The 21,893-nt window shown below is 43.2% G+C and overlaps 1 protein-coding gene across 3 annotated transcripts in view; it reads right to left on the reverse strand.

Annotated features, from left to right (window-relative positions):
* The window catches only part of LOC124794966, a 112,638-nt gene that overhangs the window by 38,621 nt on the left and 52,124 nt on the right, over nt 1–21,893 (reverse strand). For all 3 annotated transcript variants that reach the window (XM_047258694.1, XM_047258693.1, XM_047258695.1), the window contains exon 4: nt 20,458–20,661. In XM_047258694.1, the coding sequence (XP_047114650.1) occupies nt 20,458–20,661 (204 nt within the window). The remainder of the gene's footprint in view (nt 1–20,457; nt 20,662–21,893) is intronic.

The following is a 21,893-nucleotide window of genomic DNA, read 5'->3' on the forward strand; positions in this document are numbered from 1 at the left end:
ATCTATGTCAGGGCACATACTGATGAAAGAAATAAAGCTGAACTAAGCTTGAATACCAAAGTAAAAGTCAAGCAAATTACTGTTTTCCAATTTTCTGCACAATATAAGCTGCAGGTCCCATAATAAAGAAATCAACTTTTGCCATTTCCAGACCATACCAGAAGGTCATTTCTAATACACAGAAACAAAACTTGTGCCGATTCAGGTAATCCAAGAACAGTCATTGATGAGATGACAATATGCAACTTGTCCGTCAAGTGCGTGTTCTTCGTCTAAATCTGTAGTTGCCAGCCTGTGTGTGTCAATATTGTTTTTAACTTTAAAACCTGCTCTCTGTGAAATGTGATTATCATGAAAAACGTGCACTTATGGCGAAACATTTTTTAGTATAAAAGGAGTGTTTATTGTAAATCTGAAATAAAACATCTTACAGTGTTATCAGGAAAAAGCTTCTTTACTATGATACACAAAACCCAGGACTTCAATTTCATCACTAGACAAAGAAGATAACGGACCTGAAATTTGGAACTACCACAAAGACGAGAATAAAATTTTATTCATACTATTATTGTTGTATGAAATTTACATTATGTTGTCCTTTTCTTGTGAGGTTAATCATGTAGTAAAATACTAGTGTGTAATGCTAGAAGAGTACATAATTCAGATTCAATAATGGCAATATCTCAGATGAGACATTATAACTGGATGTTCGGTCCAGCTTGTAAAGAAGATAATATAATTTTGCGTTTCAGACAGAAGAGGAAAAATTGTGTTTTGAAATTTATGTAACGAAGTCAGCAGCATGAGAGTGAAAAGACCGGAAATAATTTGGCCATAACCAAGAAGAGAACAATGTGGTCTAATTATTTTTTTTTTACAAGAATAATTATTAACAATGAATAAAAATACCAACAGAACACTTTCAAGCTAAGTGCAGAGGAGGGAGGACACGTACATGACATTTTATTTGTTTGTTTGGTGTGTGGAATATTGAACATTATGTGGTAGCACGTATCATCTGATTACAAGTTCAGAAACTACGTATACAACACATTCAATGCATAATTGAGCATAAATAAAAATGGGGGATTATTTAACACCAAACAAAATGGTGATTGTTGCTGTTTGAAAACTACTTGAAAATTTGGCAAAGTATCAAAATAAAGCAGTGGGGGGGTAGGTGGTGGTTGGTGGGATGTTTAAGGGGGACTAAACAGCTAAGTTCATCAGTCCCCCATTCCAAAAACAGGCGAGACAAAGTCGCGGAGCAGATAAAACCCGAAGGGGAAGGAGACTCTCTCCTCCCCCCCCCCCCCCCCCCCCAGGCACTAAAGAACACAAATTAGGCAACTAACACTACAGAAAAGAAGAGTACAGACGAACACCAGACAGAAAGAAATAGAAGATAAGAACTTGGCCGGAGACTGGTTGAATGACCACAAGAACAAAAAAAAGGGGAAGAGTCAACCATCCGGCGACACACCAAAACAGCAACAAATATTGAGAGAAGCGAGGACAAAAGACACAGAAAGGGAAAGGTGCAGGACCCCCCTAAATGGAACCATAAAAAGGACTACCACGGATAAAATGTAAAACATTGTCAGCCATGGAGGCATCGTCGCATAAAATCAAAGGCACAGTGCCCGGGAGATTAAAAGACTGCCGGAGGGTGCGCAATCGGGGACACTCCAATAAAATGTGGGCGACCGTCAGCCGGGACCCACACTGACACAGGGGGGGATCCTCCTGACGCAAAAGATGGCCGTGCGTCAGGTATGTATGGCCGATGCGGAGCCGACACAGGATAACAGAGTCCCTGCGAGAAGGCCGCAGGGAGGAGCGCCACACATCGGTCGTCTCCTTAACAGCCCGGAGTTTATTCGGGGATGTCATGCCACGCCACTCAGCAGTCCACATCCCAAGCACCTTACGGCGCAACACCAGCTGCTGATCGCGAGCCGTGAGGCCGTTTTCCAAAGCTGGGGCTTCAATCGCCCCTTTGGCCAGCCTGTCAACACGTTCGTTCCCCGGGATGCCAACGTGACCTGGCGTCCAAATAAAGACCCCCGAACGACCAGAGCGGGTAATGGCGGAAACAGATTCCTGAATAGAGGACACCAGAGGAGAAGAGGTATAGCAGCGGTCGATGGCCTGGAGGCTGCTCAGGGAGTAACTGCAGATGACGATGAACATACCTGAGCAGGAACGCATATGCTCAAGAGCGTGCAATATGGCCACCAGCTCTGCAGTAAAAATACTGCAGCCAGCCGCCAAGGAGCGCTGTTCAACATGGGCAGCGTGAGCAAAAGCGTAGGCAGTGTGACCATCAACCAGGGAACCATCAGTGTAGACAGTCACACAGCCCGAAAATGAGGCGAGGAGCGCAAGAAAACGGCGACGGAGGGCCACAGGCGGAACCGAGTCCTTGGGTCCCTGTGCCAAGTCCAGACGGATGGATGGCCGGGGCAAACACCAGGGAGGCGTAGGTGCACGGATCCGGAAGGGAGGCAGAAGAGGGAATGACCCCAGTTCGGACAGCAGGGACTGGATGCGGACAGCTATGGAAAGCCCAGACCTAGGTCGCAGTTCGGGCAGATGGAGGACCACGGCAGAGAAAAGCAGGCGATGATTGGGATGGCCGGGCGAGCAATGCACGTGGACACCATAGTCGGCAAGCAGTCGATGGCGGCGAATCCGCAGCGGGGGAACACCGGCCTCCACCAGTAGACTATCCACGGGGCTCGTACGGAAAGCGCCAGTTGCAAGCCGAACCCCACAGTGGTGTATGGGGTCTAACGACTTCAACACTGAGGGGGATGCAGACCCATAGGCCAGGAACCCATAATCAAGCCGGGACTGCACAAGGGCTCTGTACAAGTGCAGCAGCGTGCAGCGATCTGCACCCCAAGACGTGTGGCTAAGGCAGCGGAGGGCGTTGAGGTGCCGCCAGCATTTTTGCTTCAGCTGAGTAAGATGAGGAACCCACGTGAGCCGGGCATCAAACACGAGTCCTAAGAAACGGCATGTGTCCACCACTTCAAGCAGGTGGCCGTCGAGGTAAAGTTCAGGATGAGGGTGGACCGTCCGACGCCTGCAGAAGTGCGTAACTCGAGTCTTGGCTGCAGAGAACTGAAAACCGTGAGTCAGAGCCCATAATGCTGCCTTGCGAACGGCTACTTGCAGCCTGCGTTCGGCGACTCCTTTAGTCGTGGAGCTAAAGGAGATGCAGAAGTCGTCGGCATACAAAGAAGGAGACACCGACGACCGCACGGCTGCAGCCAGACCATTAATGGCCACGAGAAATAAGGAGACAATCAACACCGAGCCCTGCGGGACCCCATTTTCCTGTATATAAGATGAACTAGAGGCGGCACCCACTTGCACCCGGAAAGAGCGGCGCAATAAAAAGGTTTGAAGAAAAGCCGGGTGCTGACCACGAAGACCCCACTCATGCAACGTAGCAAGGATGTGATGCCTCCATGTGGTGTCATACGCCTTCCGCAGATCAAAAAATACAGCAACGAGATGCTGACGTCGGGCAAAAGCCGTACGGATAGCAGATTCCAGCCGCACCAAATTGTCCGCAGCCGACCGGCCCCGATGGTAGCCACCCTGGGATGGAGCGAGGAGACCGCGCGACTCAAGAACCCAACACAAACGCCGCCCCACCATACGTTCGAGCAATTTGCACAAAACGTTGGTGAGGGTAATGGGACGATAGCTGTCCACCGCCAGTGGGTCCGCACCGGGCTTCAAGATGGGGACAATAACACCCTCTCGCCATTGCGACGGGAACACGCCTTCGCTCCAAATGCGGTTAAATATCGTGAGAATGTGTCTCTGGCAGTCCCTGGAGAATGCTTCAGCATCTGCGCATGGATGCAGTCTGGTCCTGGTGCTGTATCAGGGCAATCGGCGAGGGCAGTGAGGAATTCCCTCTCGCTGAAAGGAGCATTGTATTTTTCAGAACGACGCGTGTGGAATGAGAAAGGCATCCGCTCGGCTCGCTCCTTTAGAGAGCGAAAGGCAGGGGGATAAGATTCAGTCGCAGAGCTCTTAGCAACGTGCGCGGCAAGCCGTTCAGCAATGGCGGCAGCGTCCATGCAGACAGCGCCATCCAAGGAGAGCCCAGGGACGCCCATAGGGGTCTGGTATCCATAAATCCGCCGGATCCGGGACCACACGAGCGAGGGGGAGACATGGGAGCCCAAGGATGAGACATACCTCTCCCAGCACTCCTGCTTACGCCGTGCAATAAGACGACGGGCCAAGGCACGGAGCCTCTTAAAGGTGATGAGGGTCTCTCGAGACGGGTGCCACCTACGACGGTGGAGAGGCCGCCGACGGTCGCGAATAGCCTCAGCAATCTCCGGCGACCACCAGGGTACAGCCTTCCTCCAAGGGAGGCCAGAAGAACGGGGGATGGCAGCCTCGGCCGCTGAAATGATGGACGTGGTGAAGACACGGACCACCTCGTCAATGTCACCCTGTGGGGGAGACTCAATGGTTGCAGCGGAAGTAAAAGCCGGCCAATCAGCCCTATGGAGAGCCCAGCGGGGCAGGCGCCCAGAAGAATGACACTGGGGCAGTGACAAATAGATGGGAAAATGGTCACTACCACACAGGTCAGGATGCACTCTCCAGTGGAGGGATGGGACAAGTCCAGGGCTGCAAAGAGAGAGATCGATGGCCGAGAACGAGCCATGGGCCACATTGAAATGCGTGGGAGCACCGGTGTTCAAGAGGCTAAGGTCGAGCTGAGCCAACACATGCTCCACGGCCCGACCGCGGTCATCGGAGACAGTCCCACCCAGAGAGGGTTGTGGGCATCGAAATCGCCCAGAAGCAGCAAAGGTGGCGGGAGTTGAGCCAGCAGCGCAGCCAAGACATGTCGGGGGAGCTCCCCATCTGGACGAATGTAAACAGAGCAAACAGTAATAGCCAGCGAGAGCTCAACCCTGGCAGCGACTGCCTCTAAAGGCGTCAGAAGGGGTACTGGCGAGCTACAGACAGAGTGGTGAACAAAAAGGCAAACCCCACCTGACGCTCGTTGACAGGTAGCGCGGTTCTTATAGTATCCCCGATAACCGCGAAGGGCGGGGGTCCACATTGCCGGAAACCAAGTTTCCTGCAGAGCAATACAGAGAACAGGAGAAACACTCAGGAGCATCCGCAGCTCAGGCAGGTAGCGGAAATAACCGCCGCAGTTCCACTGGAGAATGGAAGCAGGAAGGGACTGGGAGGGCGTGAATGCGACTAAGAGGCAGAACGGCGTCTCAGAGCCAACTGCCGCCACCGGGGGAGAGTCAGCTGAGTCCATAGGAAAGGCCCCCAAGGGTTCCGTGAGGGCGAGATCCGCGGCAGAGGTGAGGATCTCCACCTCATCCCCGGAGCCAGGACTATGTACAGCAGGCGGTACTGAAACCGCCGGAACGTCCTCCTTGGACACATTCCGTTCCTTCTTCTCACGTCGGCCCTTAGGGTGAGAGGGCTGGAAGAGCTTCTCTGAAGGAGCGTCTGAGGCTGACGACGACACAGAAGCCCTACGACCAGCAGGTGGCGGAACCTTCAGCCACTAGCTGACATCCGGCTGGGTAGGAGAATAAACGGAGGAAGGGAGAGCCCCGAGGGACCCCTTCCGCGAGAGAGGAACCGGCAGAGGCAACGCCAGCGGAGGAGGGGGGGAAGGGATCAAGGCCCCCGGTTTTGGAGGAGATGCCACTCCCGAAGTAAGCGTGGGGGGAGCGACAGAAGAGGGTTTGCCCCCAACTGCTAAGGGGGCAACAGAGGAAGGCTTGCCCCCAGGCACGAGGGGGGCAGACAGAGATGCACAGCCCCGAGGGCCCACTGAAGGCGGCACAGATGAAGCGACAACTGTCGCTCACGTGGACGACGATAACGTGGCTGCAGCATAAGATGTTCGAATGGAAGCAGGATACAACCTTTCATATTTCAGTTTTGCCTCTCGATAAGTAAGCCGGTCCAGGGTCTTAAATTCCATTATCTTCCGCTCCTTATGAAGAACGGGGCAATCCGGCGAGCATGGAGAGTGGTGCTCCCCACAGTTGACACATACAGGCGGAGGCGCACATGGAGAATCGGGATGAGAGGGGCGTCCGCAATCTCGACATGTAGCGCTGGATGGGCAACGGGAGGACATATGCCCAAACTTCCAGCCTGGAAGCACCGCATCGGGGGAGGGACGTATGGCTTGACGTCGCAACGGTAAACCATCACCTTGACCTTCTCGGGCAAGACATCACCCTCGAAGGCCAAGATAAAGGCACCGGTGGCCACCCTGTTAGTCTTGGGTCCTCTATGTACACGACGGACAAAATGTACACCACGTCGTTCCAAGTCGGCTCTCAGCTCGTCATCGGATTGTAACAAGAGGTCACGATGGTAAATAATCCCCTGGACCACATTTAAGCTACTGTGGGGAGTGACGGTAACAGGAACGTCACCCAGCTTATCACACAGGAGCAATGCTCGGGACTGGGCTGGGGAGGACGTCTTGAGGAGGATGGACCCATTCCTCATTTTAGACAACCCCGCCACTTCCCCAAACTTATCCTCCAGGTGTTCCACAAAAAACAGAGGCTTCGTCGTAAGAAAGGAGTCACCATCAGTCCTGCTGCAGACAAGGTATTGCGGTACGTAAGGCTCCCGCTTGGCACTAGATCGGCGTCCCTCCCATGGCGCAGCGAACGAGGGGAACGACTGAGGGTCATATTGCGCAGCATCAAAGTCTACTCTACCTCGCTTAGAGACGCTGGTGGCCATGCGACCACCAGCTTGGTGTGATTTATTGCGCTTCATTGCGCCACATCCACCCAGATGCCACCTACTCCGAACGAGGGCTCTCCCCAATGGCGCCACCCAAACAAAGCAACGGGTACCTGGCCGATATCCCGTTGCCCGGAGTCCCGGTGCCCCAGACAAGATGGGCACATACTCCTTGGCATGCATGGGGAGGAAACAGCTCTGGCATCTGTAGTGCGATCCCTGCGTGGTCAGGGGGCTACCACCAAGAGGGTACATGACGACCCCACCACAACGGACTGGCTACCGTGCTGGATTTTAGGTGTTGAAAGGGTCCACAGTTGTCGTGGGCGCTAATAAGAAGATTGCGCACAAGGCGAGAAGGAGGCAACCCAGAAGATGTTGGGTGTAGTCCCCTCCCACACGACAATAGGTAACATGCGAGATGGTGGTGCATGATGGGCCAATAGAAAAACACCACATAAGGTGTCCTTCCCCAAATTGCACGCACTAACAATGGAAATTTGGAAAAAAGGAGGTCAAACCCAAGAGGGGACCATCACAGAAGGCCGAAACGTTTGAGACTCCTTGTAGTCGCCTCTTACGACAGGCAGGAATACCGCGGGCCTATTCTTACCCCCGAACCGGGGGGTAGGTGGGGGGGGGGGGGGGGGGTCAGATATGGATCAGGACTGGAAGGTGATAGACAGCTAAATTGGAAAGATATTTTGGGATTATCAGGTGCACAAATGAAAGTTTTTAAAGATGAAGTAAGTAACAGTCAGGCGAGAACAGTAACCTGCTTAGTGAATAGCTCAAAACAACTGACAATAAAATATAAGACAATAATAAATTACAGAAATACTATTTGAAGACTACAGTAAATGCAAAACCAGTGAAAATAGTATTGTTACTGAAAGAGAGCATCCAACTGAGTTAACCAGTGATGTTCTCACTGTACAAGGTGAAAACATGATTAGTGCGACATCAGAATCAAACAGTGCATGTGTTGACATCACCAATCATATGCTAACCTGTTATTCAAAATAGTGAAACTTCAGAGTGTAATTATAAAACAGTTGTCAAGAAAACATTTAGAAGTAAGAGTAAATTAAAAGCAGAACTGTATATTGAGAACATCTGTATGACAAGGGATTACTGTATCTTTTACGTTGACTTAGACTCACAATAATATGACTTTGCCTTGGTAGGTTTCTGTGAAAATTTTTACTTGAATAGTGGTTTGAAAAATTAAAAACTGCACTGCATACAAGCACATGCAAAGACAGCGTTGCCAGTAAAATTATTAGGCACAAATGCACAGAAAATTCATTTAAAAGAAAGTACTGGCTGAAGTATAGCAATTATATTAAGGTAGGTGTGTGTCGCCAAAAGCTTTATTTGTGCCAGTCTTTCTTGTGCCTATATGTGACTCAGTATCTCCGCTATATGGTGAGTAGCAACTTCCCTTATAATATCATTACATTCCATCCTGGATCTTCCACTGTTTAATTATACTAAGGAAACTTTTATATTTGAAGTATTATGATGATCATGGGGTTATGTGAAGGTGATGGAAATTTATTTTGTGATATTCATGGTATTACGATGAGGTTTACAGAGTTTTATAGGAGCTATTGGGACTAAGTTTTGTGATTTATTCTGCAGTGTTTACGGTATTTATAATGAGATATGGAAACTATGATGATATTAGGATGGTGATGTATGAGGGACTTACTGGTGTTCCGTATTATGGTTTAGAGAACGTGTAAGGTGACTTAATCCGTTGACCCAAAATTTTCGTCTGTGGTTATGTTGATGATTTTTATCACAAGTTTTCTGTGGATCCAACATATTTGTGGTATCTGAATTTCCATTGACAATTTTATTAAAATGACATAATATTGGGATGAGAAAATTACTATTATGATCAGTGTGGAATATTGAACGTTATGTGGTAGCACGTATCATCTGATTACAAGTTCAGAAACTACGTATATGACACATTCAATGCATAATTGAGCATAAATAAAAATGGGGGATTATTTAACACTAAATAAAATGGTGATTGTTGCTGTTGGAAAACTACTTGAAAATTTCATTGTTGTAACTGAAGTAAACAAACTTTTGAGTCAAGCTGGCTGTTCCATAATACACTACTGAGAAAGTCTGAAAAATTACTTTGTGATTATTTAAATATACTGTATTAGGGAAATATAATGTAATTGTACGAAGCCCACACCTACTACAGTAGTACAAGTTTATATGCCAACTAGCTCTGCAGATGACGAAGACATTGAAGAAATGTATGATGAAATAAAAGAAATTATTCAGATTGTGAAGGGAGACGAAAATTTAATAGTCATGGGTGACTGGAATTCGAGTGTAGGAAAAGGGAGAGAAGGAAACATAGTAGGTGAATATGGATTGGGGGACAGAAATGAAAGAGGAAGCCGCCTGGTAGAATTTTGCACAGAGCACAACATAATCATAACTAACACTTGGTTTAAGAATCATGAAAGAAGGTTGTATACATGGAAGAACCCTGGAGATACTAAAAGGTATCAGATAGATTATGTAATGGTAAGACAGAGATTTAGGAACCAGGTTTTAAATTGTAAGACATTTCCAGGGGCAGATGTGGATTCTGACCACAATCTATTGGTTATGACCTGTAGATTAAAACTGAAGAAACTGCAAAAAGGTGGGAATTTAAGGAGATGGGACCTGGATAAACTGAAAGAACCAGAGATTGTACAGAGATTCAGGGAGAGCATAAGGGAGCAATTGACAGGAATGGGGGAAAGAAATACAGTAGAAGAAGAATGGGTAGCTTTGAGGGATGAAGTAGTGAAGGCAGCAGAGGATCAAGTAGGTAAAAAGACGAGGGCTAGTAGAAATCGTTGGATAACAGAAGAAATATTGAATTTAATTGATGAAAGGAGAAAATATAAAAATGCAGTAAGTGAAGCAGGCAAAAAGGAATACAAACGTCTCAAAAATGAGATCGATAGGAAGTGCAAAATGGCTAAGCAGGGATGGCTAGAGGACAAATGTAAGGATGTAGAGGCCTATCTCACTAGGGGTAAGATAGATACCGCCTACAGGAAAATTAAAGAGACCTTTGGAGATAAGAGAGCGACTTGTATGAATATCAAGAGCTCAGATGGAAACCCAGTTCTAAGCAAAGAAGGGAAAGCAGAAAGGTGGAAGGAGTATATAGAGGGTCTATACAAGGGCGATGTACTTGAGGACAATATTATGGAAATGGAAGAGGATGTAGATGAAGATGAAATGGGAGATATGATACTGCGTGAAGAGTTTGACAGAGCACTGAAAGACCTGAGTCGAAACAAAGCCCCCGGAGTAGACAATATTCCATTGGAACTACTGACGGCCGTGGGAGAGCCAGTCCTGACAAAACTCTACCATCTGGCGAGGAAGATGTATGAGACAGGCGAAATACTCTCAGACTTCAAGAAGAATATAATAATTCCAATCCCAAAGAAAGCAGGTGTTGACAGATGTGAAAATTACCGAACTATCAGCTTAATAAGTCACAGCTGCAAAATACTAACACGAATTCTTTACAGACGAATGGAAAAACTAGTAGAAGCCAACCTCAGGGAAGATCAGTTTGGATTCCGTAGAAACACTGGAACATGTGAGGCAATACTGACCTTACGACTTATCTTAGAAGAAAGATTAAGGAAAGGCAAACCTACGTTTCTAGCATTTGTAGACTTAGAGAAAGCTTTTGACAATGTTGACTGGAATACTCTCTTTCAAATTCTAAAGGTGGCAGGGGTAAAATACAGGGAGCGAAAGGCTATTTACAATTTGTACAGAAACCAGATGGCAGTTATAAGAGTCGAGGGACATGAAAGGGAAGCAGTGGTTGGGAAGGGAGTAAGACAGGGTTGTAGCCTCTCCCCGATGTTGTTCAATCTGTATATTGAGCAAGCAGTAAAGGAAACAAAAGAAAAATTCGGAGTAGGTATTAAAATTCATGGAGAAGAAATAAAAACTTTGAGGTTCGCCGATGACATTGTAATTCTGTCCGAGACAGCAAAGGACTTGGAAGAGCAGTTGAATGGAATGGACAGTGTCTTGAAAGGAGGATATAAGATGAACATCAACAAAAGCAAAACAAGGATAATGGAATGTAGCCTAATTAAGTCGGGTGATGCTGAGGGAATTAGATTAGGAAATGAGGCACTTAAAGTAGTAAAGGAGTTTTGCTATTTGGGGAGCAAAATAACTGATAATGGTCGAAGTAGAGAGGATATAAAATGTAGGCTGGCAATGGCAAGGAAAGCGTTTCTGAAGAAGAGAAATTTGTTAACATCCAGTATTGATTTAAGTGTTAGGAAGTCATTTCTGAAAGTATTCGTATGGAGTGTAGCCATGTATGGTAGTGAAACATGGACGATAAATTGTTTGGACAAGAAGAGAATAGAAGCTTTCGAAATGTGGTGCTACAGAAGAATGCTGAAGATTAGATGGATAGATCACATAACTAATGAGGAAGTATTAAATAGGATTGGGGAGAAGAGAAGTTTGTGGCACAACTTGACCAGAAGAAGGGATCGGTTGGTAGGACATGTTCTGAGGCATCAAGGGATCACCAATTTAGTATTGGAGGGCAGCGTGGAGGGTAAAAATCGTAGAGGGAGACCAAGAGATGAATACACTAAGCAGATTCAGAAGGATGTAGGTTGCAGTAGGTACTGGGAGATGAAAAAGCTTGCACAGGATAGAGTAGCATGGAGAGCTGCATCAAACCAGTCTCAGGACTGAAGACCACAACAACAACAACAACAACAACAACAATGTAATTGTATAGATAAAAAGAAGTACCAAGCGGCAGAAGGAGAGCACACATATATAAAACGATTTTACATATGCAAGCTTTTGGAGCCAGTGGCCCCTCCTCCTGGTAGAAGGGGAAGGAAGAGGGGTGAAGGAAAAGGACTTGAGAGATTTAGGAAAAGGGGGTAGAGTTCGGAAAAGTCAGCCCAAACGCCGGGTCCAGGGAGACTTACTGGGCAGGATGAGAAAGAAAGACTGAGTGACAATCAGTCTTTCCTTATCATTCCATCCAGTACGTCTCCCCTGACTCGAGGTTTGGGCTGACTTTTCCAAACTCTACCCCTTTTCTTAAACCTCTTCAGTCCTTTTCTTAAACCTCTTCAGTCCTTTTCTTCCACACTTCTTTCTTCCCCTTCAACCTTAATGCCAGGAGAAGCCATTGGCTCCAAAAGCTTGTGTACGTAAAATCTTTTTTTCTATGTTTATTCTCCAGTTGCCGCTTGGTGAGTATTTTTTATCTATCTGACTATATTAAACTGTCAAAATTTGATTGTTTTCTTTGTTGCATTAGGAAAATGGGAATATTTTGCACTTTTTTCAGTAACGCTGAATAAGGTATGTTCAATTTGTGCAGGCTTAAGTCTTGAGTCGTGTGAGTGAGTTGCATTTTCGCATGAGTGTATGCACTTTGTGTGTGTGTGTGTGTGTGTGTGTGTGTGTGTGTGTGTGTGTGTGTGTGTGTGTGGGGGGGGGGGGGGGGGTTGACAAATGCCAATGGCCAAAAGTTTTAATTGTGAAAGTCTTCGTGTTGGGCCTATCTGCAACTAAGCATCTCCACTATATAGTGAGTAACAACTTTCCTTCTCATACTATTGTTACATCCCGTCCTGGATTTTCCATTGTTTGATTTCTTTTGATTTAAGGTTGTTTTTGGATACTTGAAACACAGTAAACGTTTAACTTCTCCACAAAGAGCTCGGAAAGTCAAATTTCATAATTCCGATACCAGGCTATCACTGGTTGAGCCTCTGAGAGAAGTATATGAAACAGAGTTTAGATCTGCAGCATGGAAAGGAAAATAGTACTGCAAAGTCTCAGGGACACGAGTTCACCATGAAGTTGTCACAAAACAGTTTAAACACCTTCTGTGGGTAGGTGGGGACAGGGAATGAAGATGAAGGTAATCTTGTATGGAAAATGAGACAAATAAGTGATAATCTAGACAAAGAAGAACAACAGGTGTGACTGTATCTTTTGAGTCCACACTATCCACCAGTGATCAGTCCTATGAACAATATCCTCATGACATCCCTGCAGACCAGTCCAAGTATTTCCAGAAGGTAAGTCCACAATAGGTGCATAGCACTGCTGAGTCTGTAACACCAAATGTCATGTGCTATAATCAAGGACGATCTGGCACTATTTGCTAGATGACGTTAACAGGTAGTAGAATGTGCGCAATGAAACCCATGATGATGTGGTAAGTTCCACATCCACGTATCATCTACCACCTCCTGGCATGATAATGCCTGCCACTTCAGATAATATATCACTGTTATGATAAGTAAATCAATAATTTTGTTAGTTACACATTTTGTAGCTAATTTGAGTGCTTCATTTATTGAAATGATGTGGAACAATATCAGTTTATAGGACATGTGTATGTCACCAATGCTAACATTAGCGTACACATTTTGAGTTGTCCTCATGCAGCTAAAAAGAGAGAGCTCTCTCTCTCTCTCTCTCTCTCTCTCTCTCTCTCTCTCTCTCTCTGTTTTTTTTTTTTTTTTTTTTTTTGTTTTTTTTTGTTTTTGGCTGCGAGTTATGAATTAAAAATTGGTCTAATAAAGTGGAAATATCCAAAATATGTCAGCAGTTTTATCTCTTTTTTCCAGGACTAGCATTTATAGGAAGAGCAAAAGTAGCCGAACTTTACTGCTGTGTAGCTCAGTATTATGCTTCTTCCAGCTCAAGCTTTCTTCAGTACAAACACCCAACAATCTGGAGCATTCTACCCTGTTTACTGACTCCTGTTCATGTGCTACATCAATTGTTGGTGTAACTGCTTGTTGTACGAAACTGAATATTGAAGCTAGGGGCACACCATTTTCAAAGAACCACTTAATAATTCTTTGAAATCATCATTTACAATTTCTTCTAGCACCGTATGCAAGAAGTACCAATTGTTCTTCATAAATGTTAAATGGAAGGTAATTTGTGTATGGGGAATAAGAGTGGATGCAAAACTGAACCTTGTAATTTTGTCATTTCTCCCATCACTAAAACTCTCTCTCCTTTCAACATTGTTTGGAGTATTCAGCACAAATTTTACATTCTGTTTGTTAATTATGATTCAAACCAGTTGTGGGTAAAGGTGTCAGTACAACAGAAGATGAGTTTTTCTAAGAGTGTAACTCAAGACTTGTAATATTTGGTGAGTATATTTATAAGTAAAATTTTCAGGAGAGCGACTCATCTGGAATCCAAATTGGGATGTGCTAAGTACATTGTTTCTACTTAAACGTGAGACTACTCTGCACTACTTTAGTGTGTTTTGGAAAGAAGACAACAGTAAGGAAACTGGATAATAATTATATATAATTCTTTCTTGTCGCCTTTTTTTTTATAGATAGGTTTCAATAGCATATTTTAACGCCTGGAAAAGTTCTCTGTACCACTGATGCATTATTTGTAAATCACTAAGGACACTAAATTAAAACAACTTTTCGGAGTTCTGTTTGAAATTCTGATCAGTACCGAATGAGCTTTTAGTTGTTCTAATATTTATAATTATATCAATTTCAGTGAAGGACATTGGTGCTAATTCTAGTTGGTTAAAGTTCTGTGGAATAATTTCTTTTATATTCTCATGCTTCTTCAACTGAACCATTGTTGCTATATGTAAAAAGTGATTGTTAATAATCCTTGCCATTTGTGAAGTATCCATCAAAAGTCATTTCGTTTAATTAATGTGGAATCTTATACAATGACTGGTTGTCCTATCTACCATTTCACAATCTGCTATGTAGTTTTAATATTGTTGTCTGCATTATTAATTTCTGTCAGAACCTAAGTATTTCTGGACATTTTAATGACTTTCCTTAAAATATTACAGCGTATTTTGCAGAATGCAAGTAATGTGATGTCTTGACTTATTCTGGCCTCTATATAAATTTCACTATTCCTCTTACAAGAAATTTTAACCCCTAGTGTTATCCACTGCTGACACTTTTTTTGACAACTTTTTAGGAAACCTACTTTTAAGGAAGGAAGGATGATTACAGAGCACAAGCTCAGGTTACAGAAGCATGATGAAGGAAATTGGCAGAGCCCTTTCAGAAGAAACCGTCCTCGCAATTGCCTTAATTGATTCGGGGAAGTGCACCACCTTGCTCAGTGCTACTTTCAAACACCAACACAAATTTACTTTGAACTTTTAACTTTTTCTTAAAACATTGTACCCTGTTCTCATGAGTAAGCCTCCTGCTTTGTATGCATACAATTCAGAACAGAAATAAACAATGTTTCTTTCAGTTAACTGTGCCTTATGATCAGAAAGCGTAACAACTGGGAACACATTAACTGTTTCAGCCAATATATGGAAATGTCATTGACCAGGATCCTGTTGTCTTGCTGCACATGAGTTGGAAAATTTACCACTGAAAGCAGAATGAAACAACCAAATAATGATTCCAGTTCATTGTTCCTGCCAGAATATTTTAAGAAATCTACACACAGATCTCCACGATCTACTAACTGTTTCTTCTTGTCTGATACGTAGCTCAATAATGGCTCCGGATTTCTCATAAATGGCTGAAAGTTTCAACAGAGGTTATCTATAGATTGTTACAAGTACAAGAAAAGTATCTTTGTAGTAACAATTCACTAGGACATACCTCTAGGTTCTGATCTACAAGAAAGTTGCTTTTCCCAATATGTCTGACTTCATGTCCAACTTTTACACATGTTGCAACTCTTCCTCCTTCCAAGTTAACTCTAAACAAAAATGATGCTAGTCTACACCTACATGGTTACTCTGCAATTCACACGTAAGTGCCTGGAAGAGGGTTCAATCGAACTATTTTCATACTACTTTCTACCATTCCATTCTTGAGTGGCACATGGCAAAAAGGAACATTTAAATATTTCCGTTTGAGCTCCGATTTCTCTTATTTTATTATTATGACCATTTCTCCTTTTGTAGGTGGGTGTCGGCAAAATATTTTCACATTCAAAAGAGAAAGTTGGCGATTGAAATTTCGTAAATACATCTCGCCACAAAGAAAACCGCCTTTGTTTCAGTGACTGCCACCCCAACTTGCATATCTCACTCTCACCCCTTTTGTGCGATAACACGAAACAAGCTGCCCTTCTTTGCACTTTTTCGATGTCCTCCATCAATCCTACATGGTAAGGATCCCACACTGCACAGCGATATTAAAACAGAGGATAGACAACTGTAAAGCGCAGTCTTTGTTTCGCCTTCCCCACAATATTATCTAATGTGGTCTTTCCAATTTAAGTTGCTCGTAATTGTAATTCCTAGGTATTTAGTCGAATTGACAGACCTTCGACTTGTGCGATTTATCGTATACCCAAAATTTATCAGATTTCTTTTAGTACCTTTGTTTAGTGCCAATTGCCACTTTTCGCACCATACAGAAATTCTCACTAGATCATTTTGTAATTGGAATTGATCATCTGGTGATTTTAAGAGACTATAAATTACAGCGTCATCTGCAAACAATCTAAGGGGACTGCTCAGATTATCACCTAGATCATTTATGTAAATCAGGAACAGCAGAGGGCCTATGACACTACCTTGCGGAACGCCAGATATAACTTCTGTTCCACTCGATGATTTACCGTCTGTCACTACGAACTGTGACCTCTCAGAGGAAATCACTAATCCAGTCACACGACTGAGACAATACTGCATATGCACGCAATTTGATTAATAGACGTTTGTGAGGAATGGTATCAAAAGCCTTCTGGAATTCTAGGAATATGGAATTGATCTGAGATCCCTTGTCGACAGCATTCATTACTTCATAGGAATAAAAAGCTAGTTGCGTTGCACAAGAACAATATTTTCTGAATCCGTGTTGGTTATGTATCAGTAAGTCATTTTCTTCACGGTGATTCATAACGTTCGAGTACAGTATGTGCTCCAAAATCCTACTGCAAATTGAAGTCAGTGATATGGGTCTGTAATTAAATTGGTTATTCCAATTTCCTTTCTTGAATATTGGTGTGACCTGTGCTACTTTCCAGTCTTTAGGAACAGACCTTTAGTCAAGTGAGCGGTTGTATAATATTGCTAACAAAGGAACTATTGTGTCTGCGTACTCTGAAAGGAACCTGACTGGTATACCATCTGGACCAAAAGACTTGCCTTTCTTAAGTCATCTGAGTTGTTTCGCAACACCTAAGATATCTACTTATATGTCACTCATGCTAACAGCTGTTCTGGTTTCAAATTCTGGAATATTTACTTTGTCGTCTTTTGTGAAGGAATTCGGAAAACTGCATTTAGTGACACCATCATCGGTAACATTTCCATCGCTATTGCGCAGTGACTGTATTGACTATAATAGTTGACATCAAGTTCTCCAGCTCTGTGGTTACATAGCGTTAAGACTGGCACAGGACATCTATCATTTCCGGACTTTCTACTTCATCTAGGCACACAAGCAGCTCAGCTAACCTATATTGTTTCTCAGCCCCCAATATTCTGATGAAACAAACTCATTTTACTTCCCTAGAAACTGTTACATACATTATTGTCCTGTTCCAATTTCTTTCTAGTTGTTGGTTTATAACATGATTCTAACCTAAGAAATATGCCCCTCTGATTCCAGTAATGACAAGGGTACTGTAAGGAGCAGTCAAATGTAAATCGAACACCTGCCACAAGGGGCCATGGAATGGTTTCATTCAAAAGTAGTCAGAACACACATTAAGACATTTATCCCCTGGGAGACTAGATAATCAACTCCTGTTTTGCACAATGCAGTTGGCTGCTGACGGATCCACAACTGTACCCACTACCGCATTTCGTTGTCCTTGATAGAGACACCCTGCTTTGGATTTCTTTGGCAGCAGAGACGTGGAGTGTTTCCACTGTTGGCTTTGCCGTTTACCACAGGCTATCAGATGGAATCATCCTGTTGCACAATTACACCCATCCCACACTGCCAATCAGACGAATGCTACGCTTTAGCAATCTGGTTGCCAAGCACTGCAACATCTTCCATACAACTAGGATTTTTCAAAATGTGAGTTTTAAACCTTTGGCAACCTGAAGAAAGACAGGCATGGACTTTGGTTTCAGTCGGACGAGGATGTGCAAGAGTAGGTGTGGTTGTGGATCCATCAGGAGCCAACCGTTTTCTATGAAACAGGAATTGACCATCTCTAGTGGGATATAATCTTAACATGAGTGGGTATTACTTTTAAATAGAACCATTCCACGGTCCCGTTGTGGCAGGTGCTTGACTTTTATTTGACTTCTCTCACATAACTATAATAATATTTGTATTACCTCCAAAGATAACTTTATATGAAGAGATTAATTTGCATGGTGGATAGAGTTCTATACAGAAATGTTAAAATGGGCAAAGTTAACATTTGACCATGAAAGTAAAGCAGCACTCACTGAATACCTCACATGTGAGTAATAACTGCTGAGTTTTAAGGAAAGGTCTGCAAGCTTGAGGCATATGAAAGCCCAGGCCACCAAGATGTCACTACCACAAAATGCAAGGTTTTAACTGTGATGCTAATAGCAGGAGAGCAAAAGTGGAATGATGGACAACATCATGAAGCTATGAGCAACATGTACACAGGAAAAAGTGGCCATACAAATGCTTCCCCTCACAGGCTACAAATATGATATTGAATTGTGACAATGTAATCCTTCCTAGAGTTTACATACCATCCTCCCCAGTGACAAAGAGTACTGGGACAATACTGTAAAATTATTGTTCCATGTCAACTTTTGTGCTCTCTCCAGTCACTCTGAACAATTTCAATCTTCAGTGTAAATTCTTCTCTGGGGGCAAGATGTAGCAGCCTCTCATTTGCTTCCACAAAGACCAATGACAAAGTTCTGCTGGAATTTGCCATCACAGCAGTAAATCATCAAATGTGGCTCTTGGAGCTATGCTGCCAGCTGACACTGCAGACTAGGTCCTCATAACCACTTCAGAAGTCTCTGGCCGTCACAAGCTGGGCCTAACCACATCTAGTAAAGACGCCTGTTGACCTGCCCACAGGAAGCAGGCATTGGCACAGATCTGTTTGGGTGACACTGGCACAAAGAACTTAGCCCTCTGACATCTTGCTGTTTAAAGACAGGTTACTAGTAGTCTTATTTTGTCATATACAATACTGAATAAAGTGACTGAAGTTGTCATGACTTCATTATTTGCTGGATTTCATCTATTAGACCTGGGACTACAACTAACTGAGCTCAAGTGTGGACACCCCTGCTGAAGCTGCCATCACCACTTGAGCTCCACTGATGTAGTCACACGACACTGCACCAGGTTGGCCTGAAATCACAGCCTGTAAGATCTGTAACTGTTCAGTTGACTGTTTCATGCTTGGGTACGACTACTGCTCTTTCAGAATCACTGTTCATGGGACCAGTGCAAATCATTGTTAAGTAAGGACCTAATGCACATGAAAATTCCATATGCAAGTTGTTGGCATCTCCAGGCCATTTTATCACGTATCTCTGCAGTGGTATGGCAACTGATGGCAGCAAGATTAAGCACTTTCCCTTGTGAAAGAACATCTGCATGGAGAATTCAATATTCTGGCTTTTGTTATCCTTGTAGATAACCAATCTGTGCATAAAACCTAATGTACAGTCTATGGCCATACACTTCCCCTCTTCCCTCACACAGTTCAACAAAGCACTAATCCAATAACTTTATTAACTAACATTTCCACATTCACCAGTCCTTTAATTATTTCCATTCGCATTATATCAGAGAAATCTTGAACATGTTGCACAATCAGTACGAGCAGATTAGGAATAATCTAAACTATTATCGAATGTGTGAATCTTAGGGAACCTATGATTTGCTGTAGTCATTGGATGGTGCCTCATGATTTTTATACCTAAATTTGTTGCCACTAAGTTATCAAATGCTAATAGTATTTGTAATGATTATTTCTGTTTTTAAACTTCTTTGCTGATTAAAATTATGCAACAGACTGGAATTCAGAGCCAGAATGTTGTCTTTTGCAGACAAAACTCTTACCAACTTAGCAATCCTCGCACAACTCACAACCCCCACCCACGACATCAATTCTGCCAGTACCTCCCCCTCCTGCTTCCCAGGTTCCCAGTTCATATCCTGGTCTGGCAAACAGTTTTAATCTGGCAAGTGCACACAGTGCTGCGGACTGAAAGATTCGGTCTGGATTATTTCACTTTTACCCAGTTTTTACTTTTTCCTATCAATTCCTGCAATGTTCTGCACTAGAGCACCCATATATCACCATCATTAAGTGAAACTGCTAATACAGGAAGACTGCCTGTCTGGGTGTAATGGCTTGCATTAACAATATCTGTTTAATGTGATAAATATTAAAACAATTGCATTGCACTTATGGCAGCTCTTCAACTTCTCATGAAAGGAATACTTATAATAATTACAATGCCCAAAACACACGAACTTACAATACCAGGTGTGTGTGTGACAACAGAATCATTTTCCGTCATGTGTTCATCTCCCTCTTACAGACTGGATTTCTGTACAATACAAATGAAACTTTTCTGCAACCAACAACCTTTAACAAAGAAACTAGTTTGCAACGTGCAATATTTATACTATGCCTGTAACTTATGATTTATGTATACCAACCAACCTGTCATATCCCTCATCTTTAGAACTTCTCTTTTTATCCAAATGTTTCTTCTGTTTCACCAAATCACTGGCATACTTTGCTTTCTTCTCCATAAGCGTACATTCCATTTCTACGATCTCTTTTAGTTTTTGGCTGATATCGTTTTGAATTTCCAATAATTCACGTTGAGTTGATGAACACTTAGGCACAATGTTTTTTATACGTCTGCCAATATAAGAAAATAGTGAGCACTAATTATAATACATTCCAGAGTAGTACCCAAATCACAAAATATTTCAATCGGTAGTCAACCCTCTACCCTAGTCATAATGTTAGTTGGTTCAAGTGAGACAGAGAGCAAAAAATCTTTTGAGATGTGAATAAAGAAAAACACAAAATGGAAGCTTAACACACCAACACTGTGAACAAAAGATTTTTATAATTACCTCTATTGCTAAACTGAAAAATATACACAATGAGAAACAGCAAAATTTATTCCATATAGTTCACACTATAATGAAAACAAACTTTAAATCTTGTGTGCCCAAATGCTTGTTGACTATGACAGCTACAATTGCGAAAATAAATACAGAAAATAGTCAGCACTGAACTGAGAAACAGCTAAGACTCTTGATAAAGGCCAGGCCACAGTGTTACATTTTTCACCTCTCCATTGATTATTAAATATTATTCATGCATAGAATTAGGAACTGTACTCCTCAGAAACATCTGACTAGCCATGTGAGGCATAACATATCTCGATAAAGTGATGTGTTAACCATGCCATAAGCTATACTGCAGGCAACCTTTGGGCGGCAAAATAACGGCATAGCAGCTTTTATTAATAACAACATGAGCACTTGTGAAGGAATGTCATGGGCAGCCAACGAAACAAACTGGCAAAGTACCCACACAGTGTAACCAACTGAAATTACTCCAAGTAATGGATTAAGTCACTCAGATCAGACATTTCAAGTAACTTCCATAATATGAATTTGACCCTTGCTACCCCAGAAGAAATAATGTCCATCATAAAATCTTTAAAATAAAAAACATGTAGTGGGTATGATGAAATATCAACAAAGTAGATTAAAGAATGTGATTCTGAGCTAAGTAACATATTAAGCTATCTGTGTAACCAGTCATTTATCAGTGGAATATTTCCTGAATGGTTGAAATATGCTGAAGTTAAGCCACTGTTTACGATGGGAAATAAAGAACTAGCATCAAATTTCTGTCCAATTTCACTGTTGCCAGCATTCTCAAAAATTTTAGAAAAAGTAATGTACAATTGGCTTTATAACCATCTTATCTCAGATAACATACTGTCAAAGTCACGGTTTGGATTCCTAAAGGGTTCTGATATTGGGAAGGCTATCTACACTTACAGTGAAAATGTGCTCAATTCATTTGACAAAAAATTGCAGGCAACTGGTATATATGGTGATCTGGCAAAG

The sequence above is a fragment of the Schistocerca piceifrons genome, chromosome 4, assembly GCF_021461385.2.
Source record: "Schistocerca piceifrons isolate TAMUIC-IGC-003096 chromosome 4, iqSchPice1.1, whole genome shotgun sequence".
Taxonomy (NCBI): Eukaryota; Metazoa; Arthropoda; class Insecta; order Orthoptera; family Acrididae; genus Schistocerca; species Schistocerca piceifrons.